At 59.9% G+C, this 18,787-nt stretch overlaps 1 protein-coding gene across 1 annotated transcript in view; it reads left to right on the forward strand.

Moving 5' to 3' along the window:
• Nucleotides 1–18,787, forward strand: part of LOC104127869 (arf-GAP with GTPase, ANK repeat and PH domain-containing protein 3) — a 135,008-nt gene that overhangs the window by 28,888 nt on the left and 87,333 nt on the right. Inside the window, exons 8-9 of the mRNA XM_009640575.1 lie at nt 2,036–2,170; nt 9,755–9,882. Of these exons, the coding sequence (XP_009638870.1) occupies nt 2,036–2,170; nt 9,755–9,882 (263 nt within the window). The remainder of the gene's footprint in view (nt 1–2,035; nt 2,171–9,754; nt 9,883–18,787) is intronic.

Consider the following 18,787-nt stretch of genomic DNA (forward strand, 5'->3'; position numbering starts at 1 on the left):
CACAGGCAGGAGACGGGTCCGGGGTGTGGGAGGGTTTTCTGCAGGTGCGTTGCCCTTCGCCTCTGGGACAAGCTGCAGCGGGGAGGGCTTGGGGGGGTTGCAGCGCGCTGCCAGCCCCCCGAGAAGAGGCCTGAGCGGTGGAGCACCACCTCCCCGAGGTGCTGCCAGCACACACACGTGTGGGGAAGAGCAGCAGCAGCCCAGGACTGCTCTCCCCCTCTGCTGCCCCACGGGGCTGGGAACTGGAGCCAGCTGGGACGGAGGCAGTAAGGGAACTGTCACGAAACCACAGCTGAAGCTGCCAGTGGGGACAGGAGATGCGGTGCCTGCAGCCCCAGCTGGGCACCCCAGGCGTGTCTGGGCAGGGAGCCTGCGACAGAGAGGGGCTGCCGGGAGAGAGGGCACCCTCGACTGGGATTCCTGCCTTGCGCAGCCTTGGTCGGAGGCAGCCTGGCCTTGGGAAGTCTCGCTGTGGGCGCCCAGGGGGCAGGGATGGGCAGTGACGAGGGCATTGCTGCAGGTGCTGTTGGAGCAGGGCCAGAGGAGGGCTCCAAAAATGCTCCGAGGGCTGGAGCCCCTCTGCTCTGAGGCCAGGCTGGGAGAGTTGGGGGTGTTCAGCCTGGAGAAGAGAAGGCTGCGGGCAGAGCTGAGTGCGGCCGGTCAGGGCTTCAAGGGGGCCCAGAGGAAAGGGGGGGACAAGCTTTATAGTAGGGCCAGCTGGGCCAGGACAAGGGGGGATGGCTTTAAACTGAAGCAGGGTAGGTTTAGACTGGATCTAAGGAAGAAATTCCAGTGAGAGTGGTGAAACCCTGGTAGGGGTTGCCCCGAGAGGGTGTGGAGGCCCCATCCCTGGGACCATTCCAGGCCAGGTTGGCCGGGGCTGTGGGCAACCTGATGTGGTTCAAGGTGTCCCTGCTCCTGCAGGGGGGTTGGGCTGGGTGACCTCTAGGGGTCCCTTCCCACCCAAAACATTTTGTGATTCTGTGATGATTCTATGTCCGAGCTCAGCTCTTCCAAAACGAGCCTCCGTCCTGCCTGCAGAGGGTAGAGCACAGTCAGGAGGGAGCCTGGGGCTGCAGTGGCTGGGGCTGTCTGGATGCAAGGGTCACAGCAGAGAGTGGGAGCAGGGGATGGAGGATGCGAGGGAAAAAGGTCTTGGCAGGATCCAGTTCCGGGTCAGTGCGACCTGTTCTGGCGAAGAGGGAAGGCTGAGGCAGGGAGGACGGGCGGTGGCAGCGGGAGGGGAGTTGTGGGGGTGCCTGCTCTGGACCCCAGATGAAGTGTAGAACAAAGTTGTTAAATCTTTGGTAATTAAAGGTTGCAGAATTAATGTTACAACTGAGTGGCCTTGGTTCAGGACTGGGCTGAGGAGGCGCAGGGCAGGGGAGTGGTATGGCAGAGGGGGCGGTGATCGTTGCTGTCCCAGACTTCGAGCCAGGTGAGGTCCCAGCCTTGGTACAGTCACGCTGAGCAGCCCCTGGAGAGTTCGAGGGGGGCTTCTTTATAATGCGAGTCCCAGTGCTCCTTCGACAACCCCTGAGAGGGTTCATTTACAGCCCCGGCATGTCCCTGGCATGCCTTCAAGGAATTGGAGTCCTCTGGGGAAGGTAGTTTTTCCAAAACGTGTGAGCTCTTAGCAGCCATCTGGGATAGGGATCAAGCGTTGGTTTCCTGGTGTTGTCTCTGGCAGCCGCATTGCTCACGACATGGTTGTGCGAGATCGTGGTGGTGTGTCCTATTCCCAACATCCCAGCTGCCTTGCCAGCCACACCGCCCACTGGTTTCTGCCCTCTGTCCTCAGAACCATCGGTGGCTGGATGGTTAGGGGAGCTGAGTAAGGTTCACTTAACGAATCCATTTTCCTACCAGCGTGGGACTGCAATGTAAGGCTTTCCTAGGACGGGGGATGTACTACAGTGATGGGTCTCAGTGTGTGAAGGGAGGGAGGGGGGGAGGTCAGGAGTGTGCCCCGGCACCTGTGGATGGATAGGATGGAGGTGCTGGCTTTTTAACCTCCTCTCCCCTTGGTTTCCAGATGCCATCAGCGCCACAAACCCCCGGGTCATTGACGATTCTCGGGCGCGGAAGCTTTCCAACGATTTGAAGCGCTGCACGTACTATGAGACCTGTGCCACCTACGGACTGAATGTGGAGAGAGTCTTCCAGGATGGTAACGGCAGCTGGCGGAGGGTGTGGGGGCGAGAGGGGGCCGCGGTGCTGTCCTGGAGAGGGGCTGACACTGCCTACACCGCCAGCCCGTGGTTGGAACAGCAAGCTGCCATGATGCCAAGGGAGTGTGGTGCCATTGCTTCACACGCGCGGGCCGGGCCCGGGGGCAGGACGCGCTGTGCGTGTGGAGGGATCCTCTGCCTGTTGTCCGTAGGTGAACTGCGTGTGGACGCGCCCGAGGGACGGCGGAGCGGGGCCGGGCTCACCCTTCTCCTGCCTCTTCTCGCGGGGGTTGTGCGCTGGAGCCGCTCGCTCCAGAGGGCAGGGAGGCTGCGGGGGGGGGGTCGCACCCCCGTGGCGGTACTGCACAGCGCAGCGGCGTGTGAGCCTGTGCGGGACGCGTGAGGCTGCGGAGGGGGTTTAGGTTGCCTTTGGTGGAGGAAGCACAGTGGAACCTTTGGGTGTTGGAGACAGGGGAACAGCATGGGAACGGCCAGATGGGGCAGCTCTTTGCATGGGGACAGCACGTGGAAGAGTATTTCTGCTTTGACGTGGAGAGGGGTCTGTGTGACGGGGATGCTGTGGGTGGAAGAGGGATCCTACGCCACCTCCTAGGAGCTTGCAGTCTGCTCAGATAAACGGGGCCCCAGCCCTGGTATGGGATTGTGTATTGCCCTGCCCCCTTTCTCTGCCTCGTCGTCTGTGGTGCGGCTGGGATCTGCGCTCGGTGCGCGGGGAGGGGTCTGTGCAGAGCCGGGCAGCTGGGCAGGACAGGAGAGCTGTGCTGTTAGTGTTTGCGAGGGGAAGAGGTGCGTGGAAGAAAGTTGGGAAGTAATAGTGCAGCAGGACTGCCTGGAGGCAAAAATGCAGTTTGGCTCATTGCAGCACTGGGCAAGGCCCAGGACTGAGCCTGTCATCAGCCTCAGGTGCCTCCTTCGTCCTCGGAGCCGGGGCTGGTGATCCTCTATCCCCTGCGTAAGTCTGCAGCCTTCCAGCAACCTCCTGTTGCGGGGCTGAGGATCATGGCCACCATGCTGCTTTGCTTACTTGGAAGCATGTAGAGACGTTCCCCTTCCCTGCTACTGGGCCACCTCCCAGACGGCCTGAGAAGCCAGCCCAGAGGGCGACCTCTCAAACCGTCCCCCCTGGCCCCTGGCAGGGGACCCCTCGGCATCCAGCAGCCTCTGCACTGGTTTGGTATTCCTGGGGAAACTGGGGCAACCCTGCCAGGCAGGCTGCTTGCGAGCCTCCCCTCCTTCCTCCTCCTCATGAGTAAGGGGGAAAAGGTGGGAAGGAAGCTGGGAATAGTGGAGGGCGGCGAACACTGGAGGGGGAGGATCTGCTAGAGCAGCTCCGCGGTTTGCAGAGCAAGAGGAGGGGGGCTGTGTGCCCGGCTGGTTCTGGCTGCTGGGAAGTGTCTGGCACCGTGTGCCACCAGATTGGGTCAGCTTGTTCCCTCAGACTGGTTCTGCTGAGTCCCTTCCCCGACGGACAGTACGGTGAGGAATAGCTGCTGGGTTTGGGAGGGGGCTGAGGCAGGCGCTGCAGGATGAGCTGCTGTGGTTCATTAGGCTGCTTCTCAAGATGGAATTAATTGTGCTCTGGTGCTATTGTTTGTTGACCAGGGAGCGTGGGCAGCGCATCTCTAAGCAGTGATGTGTGTGGGACGCAAGCTCTCACGTGAGGCCGGGAGGCACTTCTAGCGCCAGAGCTGCTCAGCAAGCTCGGCGGTGGACCCTGCGCTGCTGCTTGCAGGCACGGGAGCGAGCGCCTGCGAAGTGCCGTGCTCCGTCTTGTCTGGGCTTATTGACGCCTGTACATGGGGTCGGGAGGGAGGCAAGGGAGCGGGTTTGCCCACGTGAGCAGTGAAGCTGCGGAAATCCAGAAAAGCCCATGGAGCGTGGTAGCTGGCGGCTGTTCATACAAACCCGAGGTCAGCCTGGGCCACGGCTCCTGCTGGGCTGCCCTGCGGGGAGGGCTGGTCCAGTCCCTGGGCGAGTAAGCAGGGGAGCACCGAGTGGCAGTCCAGATTCTCGCCTCCATCCAGGGCAGCAGAAGGACCGCTGCCAGAGTGTTGTCAAGCGTGGCTGTCAGCCCTTCAAAAGGACACAGAGGAACTGAAAAGATTAAAAAAAAAAAAGCTACAAAAACTAACCAAAAGCTGGAAAAAATACCTAAAATACCTGACAGTGAGGCACTGGAAGAAATTATCCACTGAATGAATGGAAAAGACAACCGAGAGGTGACTTGATTACAGTGTAAGGGTACCTACATACCTGCCTACATGGGGAGGAAATCACAGGTACCAAGACCCTGCAGGCAGAGTTACGCTGGAAGCCAATGCCAGTCAAATTCAAATTTTAGAGAATCCTTGCTTTTTTTAATAACAGCCCTCTTTTCATTAACTGCTGGAAAAAATGCATAGGCAGTGCTGTATTCTGCATCTCTTGTGCTTTCTCCAAGCCCAGACCAAGTGCCCTGGCGGAGGGGACTGGTGCAGCGTAGGCTGGGTGAGGTGTAACGGCTGGCAGCATGCAAAGGTCACCCTGGAACATGGAGAGATCCTGCTGGCCTCTGAGTCTGTGCAAGCAGGAGCTGCCCGCGTCGCTGCGGCCCCCTATGCCATGCCATGTTCCCTGCGGAAGGCTGCCTCTGCCTGCCGTGCGGCGTCGCACGCTGGTGTCGGTGTCCTTGCTGAGAGTGCTGCTGGGAGCTCTGGAGGAAGCGGTGTGATAACTGGGAGGTGCAAATGGAGCAGAGGGACCCGCAGCCTCATAGGAGATCTGGAGTAAATCTCAGGTGCTCAGCACTCTCTCCTGCCCGCTCAGCTGCAGGACCACATGGATGTTCCTGAGCCCATCCGCGGGGAGGGAGGGAACAGGGCAGGAGGCGCTGGCTGAGCAGACCTGAGCCCAACATGGCCCCAGGCATCCCTGGCGTCTGAGAACTCTGCAGGGAGTTCCAGGATCGAGTTTCAGATGACGCTGATGTGACGGGATGAGGTGTTTTCGGAGTGGGCGAGCAGCTTTTCCTAATGAGCGCCGGTGGGTCTTGGCGCGTCTGGGTTGGGATCTGGCAGAGTGCTGGCAGTCGTGGACAGCGTGAGGAGCTTGCCCCACGTGGCGATCCTCTTACTGGCCAGTTGTCGTCTTTACATGGTTTCGCCAACACAAGTTGCTCAGCCCGGATCATGGCAGACCTGCCCCATGCAGGCGGGGAGGATGTCGATGTTCCACGGCAGAAGCAGGAAGGCTTCTCTAAGCGGTGGGCTTTGCTTTCCCCGCAAAGGTTTACCTGCTTGTCTGTGGGGTGCAGGGCGTATGCCACACCTCTGTTCCCAGGGAGCCCTCTGTGCCGCTGCCTTGTCTAACAACAAGCAATCGCTGGCCTTTTTGGACAGCATGACAGTGACATTATGTGACAGCGTAGGGAGCGACCATCCTACCTCTGGGTATTCAGTCGGAGGCTGAGACTGGCACGCTTCCTTCCCAGTCTGCTGCCTCTGCAAACGCCCCACAGTCTGCACGTGATGCTGCCGAGCCCGGGGGCAGCTCCAAGGAGAGCCTGGGACATCCATGTTAACCTGCTGTTCAGAGGTTCTCCAGGAACTGGGTGGCTCCAGCTGTCGTGGTGCCCTCCTTGCTGCTCGGGCAGGGGCAGCAGGGACCTTTCCTCCACGACGGGAGCAGTTCCCGGGTGTTTGGGCTGAAGTGCAGTTTGTGGTTGTGTTGTGCGGGGATCCATGTTACCGAGCGTGCCGCTGTGCTTGTGCTGAACCTTCTGGAGTGCGAAGGCTTTGTCCAGGCAGTCAGGCTTCTGAAGGATGCATGGCACGCAGAAAAGGGGTGGCTTTCTCCTTGCTGTGCTGTCTGGCAGAAGTCCCCCTGGAAATGCTGTGTGGGAGCTGTGCTCCTCTCATCCTTCCCAAGTGGATTCCAGCACCAGATGTCACAGTTACTGCTTCTGTGAAGAGACGGGATGCTTTGCCTGTGGCTTCAGATCTTGGGAGGCGCCCGTAGCGCAGGTGGGAAGAGTGACACAGGCTGGGCTGTGTGCTGCGGCGTGCACTGCCTGCCAGGCACCAGCTGCAGTGTCGGAACCTCGCGGGGGTGAGCCTGCCCCCAGGGGTGTGTCTGGTCCCCTCGCTCACAGCAGAGCTCCCGGTGAGGTGGGAGGCTGGTCTGAGCTCGCCCTCTGGAGAGGCACCGTTGAAGAGCTTTCTTCTCAAAATTGCCTTCATGGAGCTCCTGTGTGCGGAAATTGAGAGTTTAGAGGATGCCAGGACAATAGCAAGAAGCCATCGGTGTGGAGGTGCCTCAGCTCTTGGGCTTCATTTTAAGATCATTTCTGTACCAAGCAAAGGTGAGAGAGCAAATTGTCAAGAGCGCCTTGGCAGCGATGGCCTTGGCGTTGTTCCTGAAGAGTGACCCAGGCCCGATCCTGGAACGGCACAGAAGGGACAGCAGCCAGGCTGCCCGGTGCTGTGGTGGCTTCTCTAGTGTCACCCCTGCGGAAAGCCCAGGGTGAGCGTTCCTGTCCTCTCGCTGGCCCTGAGCATCAGCGAGGACAGGCAGCGGTGCGAGGCAGCCTCCTCTCTGGCCCGTCAGAACCTGCTGCTGGCAAGCCGGTGGCATTGCTGCTCCCCACCGTTCCTCTTCAGCTGCAGCGCTGCAGACTTGGACTTCAGCTTGAAAGCCCAAGGGTGGTTCTGGCTCTCCTGCCCTAAGGAGTCATTTGGGTTTCTGCGCTTTGAGCGGGACAGATGTGCATTGCCGTGTCTTCCAGGACAGCCAGTGATGCTTCTGTGGAATGGTTGGGCAGGAGCATTTCAACGGAGAGGCCAAGAGTTTGTGCACAGGGGAGCGTGCAAGGCCCCGCAAGTGTAAAGGTGCCAGAAACACTCCAGGGTGTTTTTTGTAAGGTCCTTAGCCCATCACCGGGGACCTTCACACACACCTCCTCTCTGTCCAGGTTCTCTTCCCAGACTGACCGTTCCTGGCCATGTCCGCAGAGGAATTTCTCCAGAACGTGCCATGGTGTGCTTTAAAGCACCATGTGGTGCTCAGGCACTGGTGTGCACAGGAGCACCGTACGTGACACTGGGCAAACAAGTGCCAAGCAGTGTGTCTGGACAGAGGTTCTGGGGCCAGGGAAGGGTCCGTTGGTTGCACATCACAGAGCTGCCTGTAGCCACCAAAGAAACCGCGATAAGCAAATGATCCCAGGCGCTGGCTTAGAGGGTGACAGAAATGGTCCTTGACGAAGTCTGGCTGATGTGGAGGAGTCTGGAAGAAGTGGGGGCACCTCTGCCTGGCAAGCAGAAATGCGAAGGCCACCTCAAGATGCCTCAGTTAAGGGTGGGTGAGATTTTATCACCACCAGTGTGGTCTCGCTGGCCTCACGATTAATTCCTGTGTTGCCACTACTGTGTGGTGACAAGGCAGAGCCTTTGCCACCTTCCCTGGTCTCTCTCTTTTTCCCACTGGTGGTCGTCTTAACCTCCCTGTCTCAAGAGACCATTCTCGCCTTGCTGCCTCCTGCAAAATTGGACCTACCTGTGTTCTGGGTACGGAGAAACCTCCTGCCTTGAATCCGCCTTCTCCAGTGAAGCCCTGGCAAGCTGTCCTGAACAGCATAGAGTCCCGTGCCCTGGAAGGTGAACAGGCTTTCCCCGTGGTCATGCAGCACTTCCCTTCCCTGCCACGGCCCACCTGGTTGGGACTGCACTCCGCGTAAGGCTCCTGGGACTGCCTGGCTTCTGCTGTGGGTGCTCAGGTGTCGCGTGTGAAGTGGCTGGCTGCCTGTCGTGGCGTCCCTGAAAACGCTTCCGAACTGCGGCGTGGCCTGGCCTGGGAGTTTTGCTGTGCGCTGATGGACTCGGGATGCGGGGACGTGGCTGGTGCCACTGGGAAGGCTCTCGCTGCTGTACGCGGGCGCTGGTCTCCTCAAGTCAGGGCTTCCACGGAGCTGGGGAAGCTGCCTGCTCCGGGGTCTGGCCGGGCAGTTTTCGTTATCGCTTGGGCAGCACAAAGAACGAGCCCCGCAGGCTTGCGTGGCAGAACAGATCTTGCCCGTCTCGTTCTCCACTGGGCAATTTCCGAGTCCTTCCTTCCCTAATGCTCCTCTGATGCGGGCGTTTGAATCTCCCCTGTCGGACCTGCCCCATCTCCACCTCTCCTCCCAGGCTGTCTCCTCCGTGGACACAGCTGAACACCATGCGGTGTCAGCCGGGCCGTGTTTTGGCCTGCCTAGGTTAAAGCCGTTGTGTACCCGAGCCGGCGGGGTCCTGGGGGGGTCAGCAGAGGACAGATCCCACCCCTGCGGCGTTGCGGGCCTCTCGCATTGCCTTTCCTGGGCAGCCAACACGTGGAGTCCAGGGGTGCTGCAGAGGTGAGGTGCCTCAGCTCGCAGCCTGCCTGGGCAGCGCTTGGAGAGAGATGGTTTACGCAGGGAACGGTGGATGAAGCTGGCCATGAGCAGGAAAACCAGCAGATTGATATGGTCTGTTTGGTGGGTGTAGGAGGTGTTCCTGCTCTTTATAGGACTAACATTTAGCTTGGGAGTCTGCAGAGGCTCCCAGCTCCATCAGATGAGCAGGTAGTAGTGGTGGCCCGAGAGTCCTTCGTCCGTCTCTGTACGGGACACAGCACTGTGGCTGGGAGGTGGCAGGATTTTGCAGTTGCTGTTGGCATCTGGCTTTTCCAAATGGGCTCAGTCACACCACGTGGATGGTGCCGCATCTTCTGTCCTCCTGGGAGGAGAACGTGGCAGCTCCCTTATTGCAAGGGTGCAGATATGAGGCGTGCTGGATTGGACGTGCGATGTTCCCAATGCCTTCAGCCACGTTCATCTGAAGGGTTCCTCCTCTGTGGCGGTGGGGGTACCTGTCCCATGTGCAAGAGAAAACGAGGAATGGCGATGTGTTCCCCTGAGTGCCCCAACAGCCCAGCTTGTTTGTGGTCATGCTCTTATTTCCAGAAAAGGTAGGAGATCGGGAAGGTTGAAATGCAATTCTGGGCTGTTGGCATCAGGCAGTGAGGTCGCAGGAATGGAGAGAGCTGTTCCTCATGTTAGTTTTTTGAACATCTGGAGACAGTGAGGGTCACAAGTGCCCAGGCTGATGGAGGTGGCGTTGCCCAGGCTATTCAGTTCGGTAACTGGCTCCTGTCGCTGCTGTGAGGGGGTGACCGAGAAGTGACTCTGGCTGCCCAGGGATCCTTCTGCAGCAGCCCAGGGCTCTGGGTGACTCCTTGGTGCCCACATCAAGTCACTGCTCTGGGTGAGACCCAAGAGAGAGGCTGGCCTTCGGGGACACAGCATGACCAGCATGGGGAGCCTGCTGGCACAGCCACGGGCCAGCGCTGTCCCTTGCAGCTGGGCTGCACAGCAGCGGCAGGCAATGGGGATCGCGAGGTCGGGTGTTCTGCAGAATCCTCCCTGTTAATACAGGGGGGTGCAGTTTGAGCCCCAGAGGCTGGCATCAGTCAGAGGAAGGGTTTGGGTCTCACTGAAGCCTTCCAGAGATCTGTGGGTGGAGAAAGTTGCTGTCTGGACTCTGACCCTCTCTCTTTCTCCCTTCTTCCAGTGGCTCAGAAGGTGGTGGCTCTACGGAAGAAACAGCAGCTTTCCATCGGTCCCTGCAAGTCCCTGCCCAATTCACCCAGCCATTCGTCTGTCTCTGCAGCCTCCATCCCTTCTGTTCACATCAACCAGGTGGGAAATGGGAACAGGGAAAGCCAGGGACCCCTTCTGCTTCCCCACACCCCTTGAGTCCCTCACTACACAGCACATTCAGCCTTGCTTTCGACTCGCAGTGCAGCCAGGGAGTAGCGTTTGGAAAGAGCAGAGTGGTTTTGCCCGGGAGCTTCTGTCCGTAGCCCAGAACAGCTTGATGCTCACCCTGAGGTCAGGCTTCGTGTCTAAACCATCGGGTCTGGCTCATGTTCTCCAAAGATCGTGGTGTGCTTCTACAGGCAGTGGTGGCAGAGCCCTGAGCCCTCTGCAGGGGAGCTCCTGGGCAGAGCAGAAGGGCTCTGGAAGAGGCCCGAGCCGGGCAGGAGAGCCTGGGTGGGCACAGCTGCCCCCGGTCCTGCTCCCCCTGGAAGCGGGAAGCTGATGGTTTGCGTGCACGTGCAGGTGGGCTTCCTGGGGGATGTGTTTGTGGAGGGGCGAATCCAGTGGCAAACTGAAAGAGGAGCATGGAGGAGGAGGAGGAGGAGGAGGAGGAGCAGGAGCAGCAGCTCCTCCCCTCCGCTAGAGGAAGGGCTCTGTGCTGTTCTTCTGGCACAGCGTTAGCCTGGCAGGGACTGCCGAGGTCTCAGTGCTGGGAGGGTGGTGAAGTCGGAGGTTTTTGCTCTGGGACTCAGGAGGAGCAGGACTGGTGCAGGAGGAGCAGGTCAGAAACCAAAGCAGGCTGCCATGGTGAGGGGCTGTGACCGAGATCGTCTGGGCAGCTGCTTAATTGCGCTCGGGCTTCGCTGTGGTTCCCAGCACCCCCCCAGATCTGAGCTGGCTCTCGGATGAGGCAGGTGAGATACCGGGCTCTGCTGCTCCTCAGGGCCAGCAGATCCCAGCTCTGAAGCACGTGGCGCAGGAAATGGCAGGATCTGTAGCCAAGGCTTCAGGAATTCTGTCTGTCTGTCTGGCGCGGTGCTGTTGGGCCCAGGCACAGCAAGCGTAGCAGCTGGGTTTGTGGAAGGGGGGAGGCGACGCAGCCAGAGCAGCCGTGAGCCCCTGGGTGCCTCAGCGGCGCGCAGGGCTGAAATGGGTCTTGAGGAAAAGAGTCACTAAGGGCGCAGAGACGCGCCTCGAACTGAAGGAAGTTCAGTTTAGCAAAATTAATTCTGCCAGGCTGATGCTTTTTTCATAGGGGGTCGGCTTTGAACCTTAGAGTATCTGAGCCTCTCAGCACCACCGCAGGGGGGGTTGTTCCCCGCCAAGCCTGGGTACTGTCTGCAGCCGCTGCTTGGGCCCTGACATAATTTTTAAGCACCGACATGAAGCTTATACCTGACTGTATCAGATTCCAGAGCTGGGCTGTGCATAGGTGCGTACAGATTTTTGCAGAGCCTGTGCCAGCTGCCTGGTGCTCAGGGCCACGCAGACGCCAGCATGTTCAGACGAAGGCTCTGTCTGCAGGCGAAGAGGCTGAACCCTGCCGGCAGCTCGAGCACTCTGATGAAGCCACATGGCTTTCTGGTCAGGGCTTGTGTCTGTCCAGTGAGCCTGGGATGCGATCAGAGGGAGCACCGCTGCTTGCAAACCAGCTACAGCCATGTCATCCCTTGCAGCACGTCTGGAGGTGGGCGCTTTTCGAGAAGTTTTACAGGAGGCATCCGAGGTGGAGAGCGAAGTCCAGGGAGAACGCAGATTTGAGTGTATCCGGTAACTCGAGGACTTTATTGGCAGACAAATTGTAGAGTCAGGAGTGGCTGGGGAGCAGAGGCAGTCTGTGCTGCAAGGGGGAGCAGGGTGGGAGATGGCCAAGGGCAGCGTTCCTCGGGAGGAGCTGAACGCTTGGTTAATGTTTCCTTCAGTGTCCAGATATGAGGAAAGGGTCCTGACAACTGCGCGCTAATAGCGCTTGCTATGCTGGCAGCATGTTTGCAGTGAAGATAACACCACGTCCCCAGTGTGAGGGGTGGGGGGCTACGAGGCTCTGCAGTCTGACTCCAGTCGCTCCTGTAAGTACGCCCTGAAACTGGTGTAGGCACAGCGAAACCTGAGCGGGAGGGAGCGAGACCCTGAGGCGAGAGGAAGCTGAGCACTCGTCTTGTTGAGCTCAGGGAAGTGAAGGCTGAAGTGGTCCAACCCTAAAATACCCAGCTGTGAAAGGAGGGACCTTTGTAAGAGGAGAAGGTGCTAGAATGGATGGGGCAGACTTCAGAGTGGCCACGGGGGAGCAAAGTTTGGACACTGGAAGAGGTTCCTAACAGTGTCTGAGCTGTGTTAGAGGTTCTTGCTCCGAAACCTCCCTCCTGCCGTTCCTTCCTGCAGAGGACCCTTCAGCACAGTCTGCAGCCGCGGCTGTGTGGAGGTGAGCGCTGGCCCCTTGGCATGGAGGCAGGACCTTGACTTCCAGGACCCTGCCGTGCAGCTGGGGCTTTGCCAGAGGGGCCTGGGCAGTCCTGGTGGGAAACAGGAGCTGCTGAAGGGGAGGAGCGCAGCACGCAGCGCGTGGGAAATTGCAGCTAACTGCAAGGCCTGTCTAGGGAAGAAATACGTGTTGATTGCCTGGGTTGTAGCAGTGGCCACAAAAATGGTAGGGCTTGTCCTTCTGGAGCTTCCTCCCCCCGTCCTGCCTCCCCCATACGTTCTCTGCGCCTGTCTGACGCTGTCTCCCTCCTGCACTCAGTAAACCTGGACACCCCAGCAAGGATCAAAGTTAATTTCTGCTCCCTGGGTCTTCCGTGGCTCAGCCACAAACTCCTGGTTCCCAGTGACCTGCTGCGGTAACCCTTGCCGTGCTGTACTCTCTTCATTGCAGAGAGCGCTTCTCCTAAAAATAGGGCATGAAGTAATGCAACTGGTGAGCGGCCGTAGAATGCTGCGGCGTATTTCCCCGTCCTCGCCTGGGCTCGGGAATGAGGAACTGCTTCCCGCTGTCCTCCGAGGAGATGCAGCTGGTATTGAGAAAGAGGGGCTCACCAATTCCTGACGCTTCCACCACGGGCCAGGGCAGCGCAGCCCACACTCTGGCACCCGCGGGCCCGCTGCTGTGTGGGAGGACGCATGCCCGACGGCAGGCACAGCGACCAGGCGGGTCCTGCAGCAGGGACGCCTGAGAGCCCGGGGTGGCCGCTCAGGAGTGTGCGGCGGCAGTGGCGTCACGCCAGAGGCTACGCTTCCCGGTGGGAGCTGTCCCTAATGCGGGAGAGAGCTGTGAAGGCAGCTCGGGGTCCTGCTGGACACTGCTCGCCAGGGCTGGGCTGCAGCAGTGCCAGAGCCTCTCCTGGGGCTGGCGATGGTGGCCTCGCTCCTGGGAGGTGTCCTCTGCTCCTGGCGCTGGGACACCCTGCGGCCAGCACGGGGAGGAGGCGGGCAGGCTGCGCTGTCAGGAAGGGCAAACAAGAGGGTGACGAGGCCTTGGCAGAGTGCTGCCCTGTTCTGTCCTTTCCTACCTGCGGGCATGGGGCTCTCGCCAAGGTTTCTTACTTCCCTTCCTAAGTGAGAGGGCAGGACCTGGCACAGGGAACAGGATCTCAAGGAAGGGTTGGGGACCACAGGATTTAACATGGAGATGAGATGGAAAGAATCCAGACAAAGAATACAGCTAGGAGGTTTTGTTTGCCTTGTGTCGCAGCCAGGTATGGGTATATGCAGGTGAGACGCACGCTAGGACAGGAGGATCTCTATCTGCTCAGTACCGCTTGTGGGAGCAGTGGGACTAGCACTTGCATCTTGAGCCCGGGGCCAGGAGGAGCCTGGGAGCCTGGGCACTGCTCTGTCCTTGCGGGGCCTGGGTTTGGGTGTTGAGGTGTTGCCTGCAGCAGCTGGCAGAGGCTGCTGCTGTGTGGTGGCAGCACCGCTCTGTCCCTTCCCGGCAGCTACCGCATCTCAGGCAGTGTTCCCTTCCTCCTGGCCAGCTGCCTTTCCGAGGGCTGTGGGCAACAGCGTTCCCTTCCCTGGGCTGTTGGCAACAGCACCCCCCACCCACTTCTGCCAGTTGCTCGGTTGAGGTCTGCTTCCCGTCACAGCTTTGTGCCTTGTGCCCAGAGGGATGGTGGGGAGGAGGATGCTCTGCTCGGTGCCTGGCCTCCTGGCTCACGTGGGCAGGGACAGAGCTGTCGGTGAAGAAGGCGCTTGTCTTCTGGAAAAGGGCACAGTGGTCCCCATACCAGGTGGCTTGGGGCAGGCAGGAGCTGGGTTCCAGCCCTGGCTCTCATCCTAGGTCTGGGGATGCCTTTCTGGAAGTAGTTTGGTGCTACAAGTTGAGCCAAACTAACTTCTTTGGAAGTGGCCATGGCTTGTCTCGTCTCCTGACAGTCCATTGCAATGACTGGTGGAGGAGAGACCCCAGAGGCCCCTGGTGACTTTGTTACCCCTCTGTCTGGAGGACGTTCCCCTGGTGCGAGGTGGCGGCTGGTTTCCAAGCCTTTGTGCCTGTGGCACGTTCCCAGTGGGCAGGGCTCTGCGGCAGCAGTGCCGTGTGAGGGGCTCTTGCATGGTGCCTGGCCTTCTTTATGAAACTGCTCCTGAACCAGCCAAAGGCCCTGGTTCCGTTTCTGTCTTTGGGAGTTTGGGGATTTTCTGCTTTTATTCCTCAGCCGTGCCTGGTGCCTCAGAGGACACTGTCCCCATCCAGGCGGAGGGGAAGGAGCCGTGGGAGCAACTCAGCTGCAGTCAGGGTTTCCCACCAGCACTCACAGGCGCACCAGGCGTGCTCACCAGGTCCGTGACCCTGAGTACCCTGTTGGCATCTGCCCGCTCCTCTGGCATGGCCGGAGCCAGCCCCGGGAGTTCCGCGTGCTCCCCTGGGGACACCAGGTCTGTCCCCTGGGCATTCCCGGCGGCTTGTGGAAGCAGACACTTGGGATCCCCAAGGAAAGCTCTTGCTTGCCTACTGGCCCAGGCTCTGCTCTCCTGTGTCCTGCCCGCACCCGTCGCTGGGTGAGCAGGCTGGATGGGTTTGGGAGCCCTGCTCCTCGGGGCCTTGACTTCCATCCTGCTCCCAACTGGCAGCTGCCTGTCCCTTGCCTGCAGGGCATGGGTGGGAGTTTCTCGGGCCAGTGGGAGCTTGCAGGGCTCGCAGAGTTGTTCCACCTGATTTCCTTACTGCTGCTACCCCTTTCTCCATCTTCCTTCAGGGACCTGGAGGTGCCTCCAGGAGCACCCCAGGCTGCGGGATGCATCACGGTTGCCTGTTTGCTGTGGGATGGGAGTTTGTCTTTCTGCCAGGAAGCTCGTTCCCCGCAGCGGGCAGGAGGTAGCACAGGCACCCCACGCTAAGCTTTGCAGGCTGGTGGCGTGAACTGCATATTCCTCCGGGCCTTGGAGCCACTGCCGGGACCTGCGGCACTGCCTGGGCGCGGGGCTGTGCCCGGCCTTGCGTAGCTGCCCTCCCAGCGTGGGGCCACCCGGGTCCACCCTGTGTTACGGCTTCACTCCCATGGCCTTGGTCTGCGGTCCTGCACGGGCTCCTCGGTGACACCGGGAAGTGCATTTGCCAAGACTTTAGTAAGAGAGCAGATGACAGAACTGGAAACTTAAAGTTTGTGAGTCAGCTGGAAGGCGAACTGCAGCTGACCTGTGCGCAGCAGCACGCATGTCCCTGCCCGTCGCCGCAGAGTTCCGTCAGCGCGCGTCCTGGCAGCTGGAGCAGCGGGCGCTGGCGTTCCCTCGCAGCAGCCCATGCCCTGCCGCCCACTCAGCTTGTGACGCCCTCCATGCCATGGCTGTGCTCCCCTCTGGCTCCCTCCCTGCTCCTGCGCAGGGGCTGCTGTTCGTTCGCACTCTTCTGTTCAGAGCCCTTCCCAAATTCACTCCTTGTTCTGCCTCGTGCCTTTTTATGCCGAGAGTTACTCATCTTCAGCTGAGCTCTTCCCTTCTCAGGCACCCTATGGCACTGTTGATGTTCTCCCTTACCCACTAAGGGGAGGATTTGTCCCGCACATCTTCAGCTTGCGCCGTGTTCTTAGATTGTGATAGCAACCACGGGTGGTTTTTCAGGTGGATCAGCAAAACAGCTGCCAGGAGCAAAAATGAGGTATCTGCCCAGACCTGTCGTCTTTGCCAGGGTTCTCCCAAATCCCCGCGGTCTGTTCTGGGTCCCTAGATCCTTGCTGAAGCTGCCAGAGCAGTATGCTTCAGCCGAGCGGTGTGGGGGCTCAGGGTTGCCGGTGTGGCCGGAGGCTGCACCGCTGTCTGCCTTTGGGGGGATTCCTCCTCTGCCCCCAAACTTATGGGATGGTACCAGCCCTGTGTAGCTTGGTGCGCGTTACCCTTCAGCCTCAGTACCCTGAGGTTTGGGTGTCTGGGGGGCACCAGCAGGCTTGGATGCTTGTGTCCTTCGTCACTCAAGAAAGAAGTAACCTTGACTTGCCTCCAACACTTGGCAAACTTACGGGCTAAGGAAAATTACTCTGGCCAGGGAAAAATTACCAACGAGCTTACAGGGAGTATGTAAAATATAACCCCCAATTTAGCAATATTTCCCCCTAGGAGCTTTAGCGTCCGTCCCCTAACATCCGTAGGGTTTGTCCCAGCTGCTGTGGTAGGAGCTTGAACTCATAAATGCACCGACAAGGTTACTGAAGTATCCAGAGCTGAGCCAGGAGGGAACCTCGGAGACCCTCAGTGTGGCTTCCGGGCTCCTGGCAGCCTCGCTGGCTCAGCGTCCCGGGCAGCAGGTTCTCAGCCACCTCTTCCCTCGCACTGCAAAGCTTTTTCTTTTTTTGACGTGGTTCACATGTTACACATTTAAATACCGCTTGTACTTGAGCTGTCTTGGCAAATTCGCTTCGGCTTGGTAGCCCTAGCTTTCTGCATCTGCACCTCCACCACAGCACTTGCAGAACGCTTCTTCATGCGGTGCTAACCCGTGGCTTGCAGGAGCTGCCTCTGTTCATGGCTCCGAAGTCACTGGCAGGGTGGCACGTCGCTTTGCTTCCCCACGTCCATGGTGGTGCCCCCTTCCCTGGGACGTGGCAGCAGATCGCCCTCATTCAGCCCAGGGTTCGTCAGCTGCACAGCCTCCGGAGAAGGTCCTTGGCGACGTTCACGTCTCCGGACGCTCTCCTGAAAGCCACGGAGCAGCCGTACGGCCTCCCGCTCCTCAGTTTGAGCCACGCATGCTGCCAGGCTGGTGGCAGGTAGGAGCTAAACCCAGCGAGTCCCCCTCAGGCCAAGGGTCCCTCTCCCACCGGGCCACCAGGGAGCCGGGCAGGCTGCACAGGGTCTGCCACTGGGTGCTGCCCTGCCTCCAGCATGGGGTTCCAGTCCTCCAGACCTGCCTGGAGGCGGTGGCCTTCAGGGACATTTTGCCGGGGCAGGTGTGTGCCCATGGGCCTCACCTCGCTGTTGGGAAGGGTGTTTTGCTCTGACGCCAGGCGGCCGGTACCGTGCTGCAGGCGGGCTGTAGTGGGGCTGCTCTGGAGCCTGGGGGAGCCCTGGCGAGCAGGGGTCCTGGAAGGTCCTCGGAGCAGGACGTCGGAGCCCTGCCAGCTCCCCAGCCGTGGCTGGGGAGGAGGGCTGTCCCGGAGTCCGTCCGCAGCAGGGTTTCCCCGCGGCACACCTAGCTGCCCTCTGTTCAAAGTCCCTTACTCGGCCTCAGAGAGGAAGAAGCTGGGCTTGTTCTTGGGCGGCTCTTCCCTCTCTCGGCAGAAGCTCTCCAGTGTGTGTCTTCTCCCCTCACTCTCATTGAGAGATGAGACGGTCTGTAGCTTGAGTGAGGGTCGCACCCTTCCTAAGAGGCTGGGGTCTGGGTCACGGGTGCCAGCCCAGACGCTTTTCACGCTTCCAGCGTTTCTTAACCTCTTGTCTTGGAATAAGGCTCCGATCCTGCCGGGCACAGTGTGGGGACGTGGTTGTTTTCTCACTGAGCGCCTCTGGCAGATCCTCGTCCCACAGGTGCTTGCACCTTCTGCTCCAGGCAGGGGGTGGGAGTGGAAGGAGTCCCGGGGCTGTTGGATGCCGCTGCCCTGCGGGCGCGTGAGCAGGCAGGAGGCAGCCTGCTCCCAGCAAGGGGTGCCAGAGCTCTCCTGGCCTTCTGGGGGGAGCCTCTTCAATGCGTTTTTGAAATACTGTTCCAAGATCAGCATGCTGCCAAAGAGAGCTCACGCTGCCGCGTGCCTCGTCGTCGTGGGGCGTCCTGGGTGCAAATCCGAAATGCTTCTGTGCGGGCGTTGCTGCTGTAAGCTCATTTCCAGGTCATTGCCTGCAGAGCGGGGGGTGCGCAGCTCCTTCTCTGACGCACAGACGGCGGGGTTAGATCTGCCCCTCTCCCTGAAGTTGAGCAAGTTGTTGGTGAGGACACGGCGCATTGTCCCCATGTTCCCAGCTAAGGCCACAGTGGCCCACAGGCACGAGAGGTGTGTGCCACCCTGCAGGTCTGCTTGGGTAGACCTCAAACCCATGGCAGAGATGTTTTACACAGAATGTGAGCTTGGCTTGTCAGGACACTGGACAGGCGAGGGCTTGAGCCATGGGGACACGTGTCCCCATTGGTGGTGTAGCTGTCCTCGTGAGACGGGGAAGGGACCCGGTGGGACTGGGAGCCAGGCAGGCTCTGGGCTGTCTCGCAGCTTCAGACACGGAAGGAGGGCTCTCACCAGCCGACCGCCCGAGGGATAGCTGCGCCGGTCCCGTGTTCCGGTGAGGGAGCGCGCTGAAGGGTCCTGGGCCATGCCCTCAGGGAAGAGCCAGTGGCTGCTCTGCGGGGCGGCGCAGTTCCTGGCTGCTTCCGTGCCTTTGCTCCAGACCTCTGCCTGGAGGGGCTTCCCGGGCTGGCAGCCAGCAGCCGGGTGGCTCTGTCCCTTTGCTGCTCTCCACTGTCATTTCAGAGTTTTAACGTTTTACCAGTGGTAAAACTAAAGCAGAAAGAAGGGCAACAGCTTTCCCAAGATCCCTGCCAGGCAGGAGCAGCACCTAGCATAGGAGGTCTCCCCCGTCCCGGTCCCGA

The sequence above is a fragment of the Egretta garzetta genome, unplaced genomic scaffold, assembly GCF_000687185.1.
Source record: "Egretta garzetta isolate BGI_Z169 unplaced genomic scaffold, ASM68718v1 scaffold786, whole genome shotgun sequence".
Lineage (NCBI taxonomy): Eukaryota > Metazoa > Chordata > Aves > Pelecaniformes > Ardeidae > Egretta > Egretta garzetta.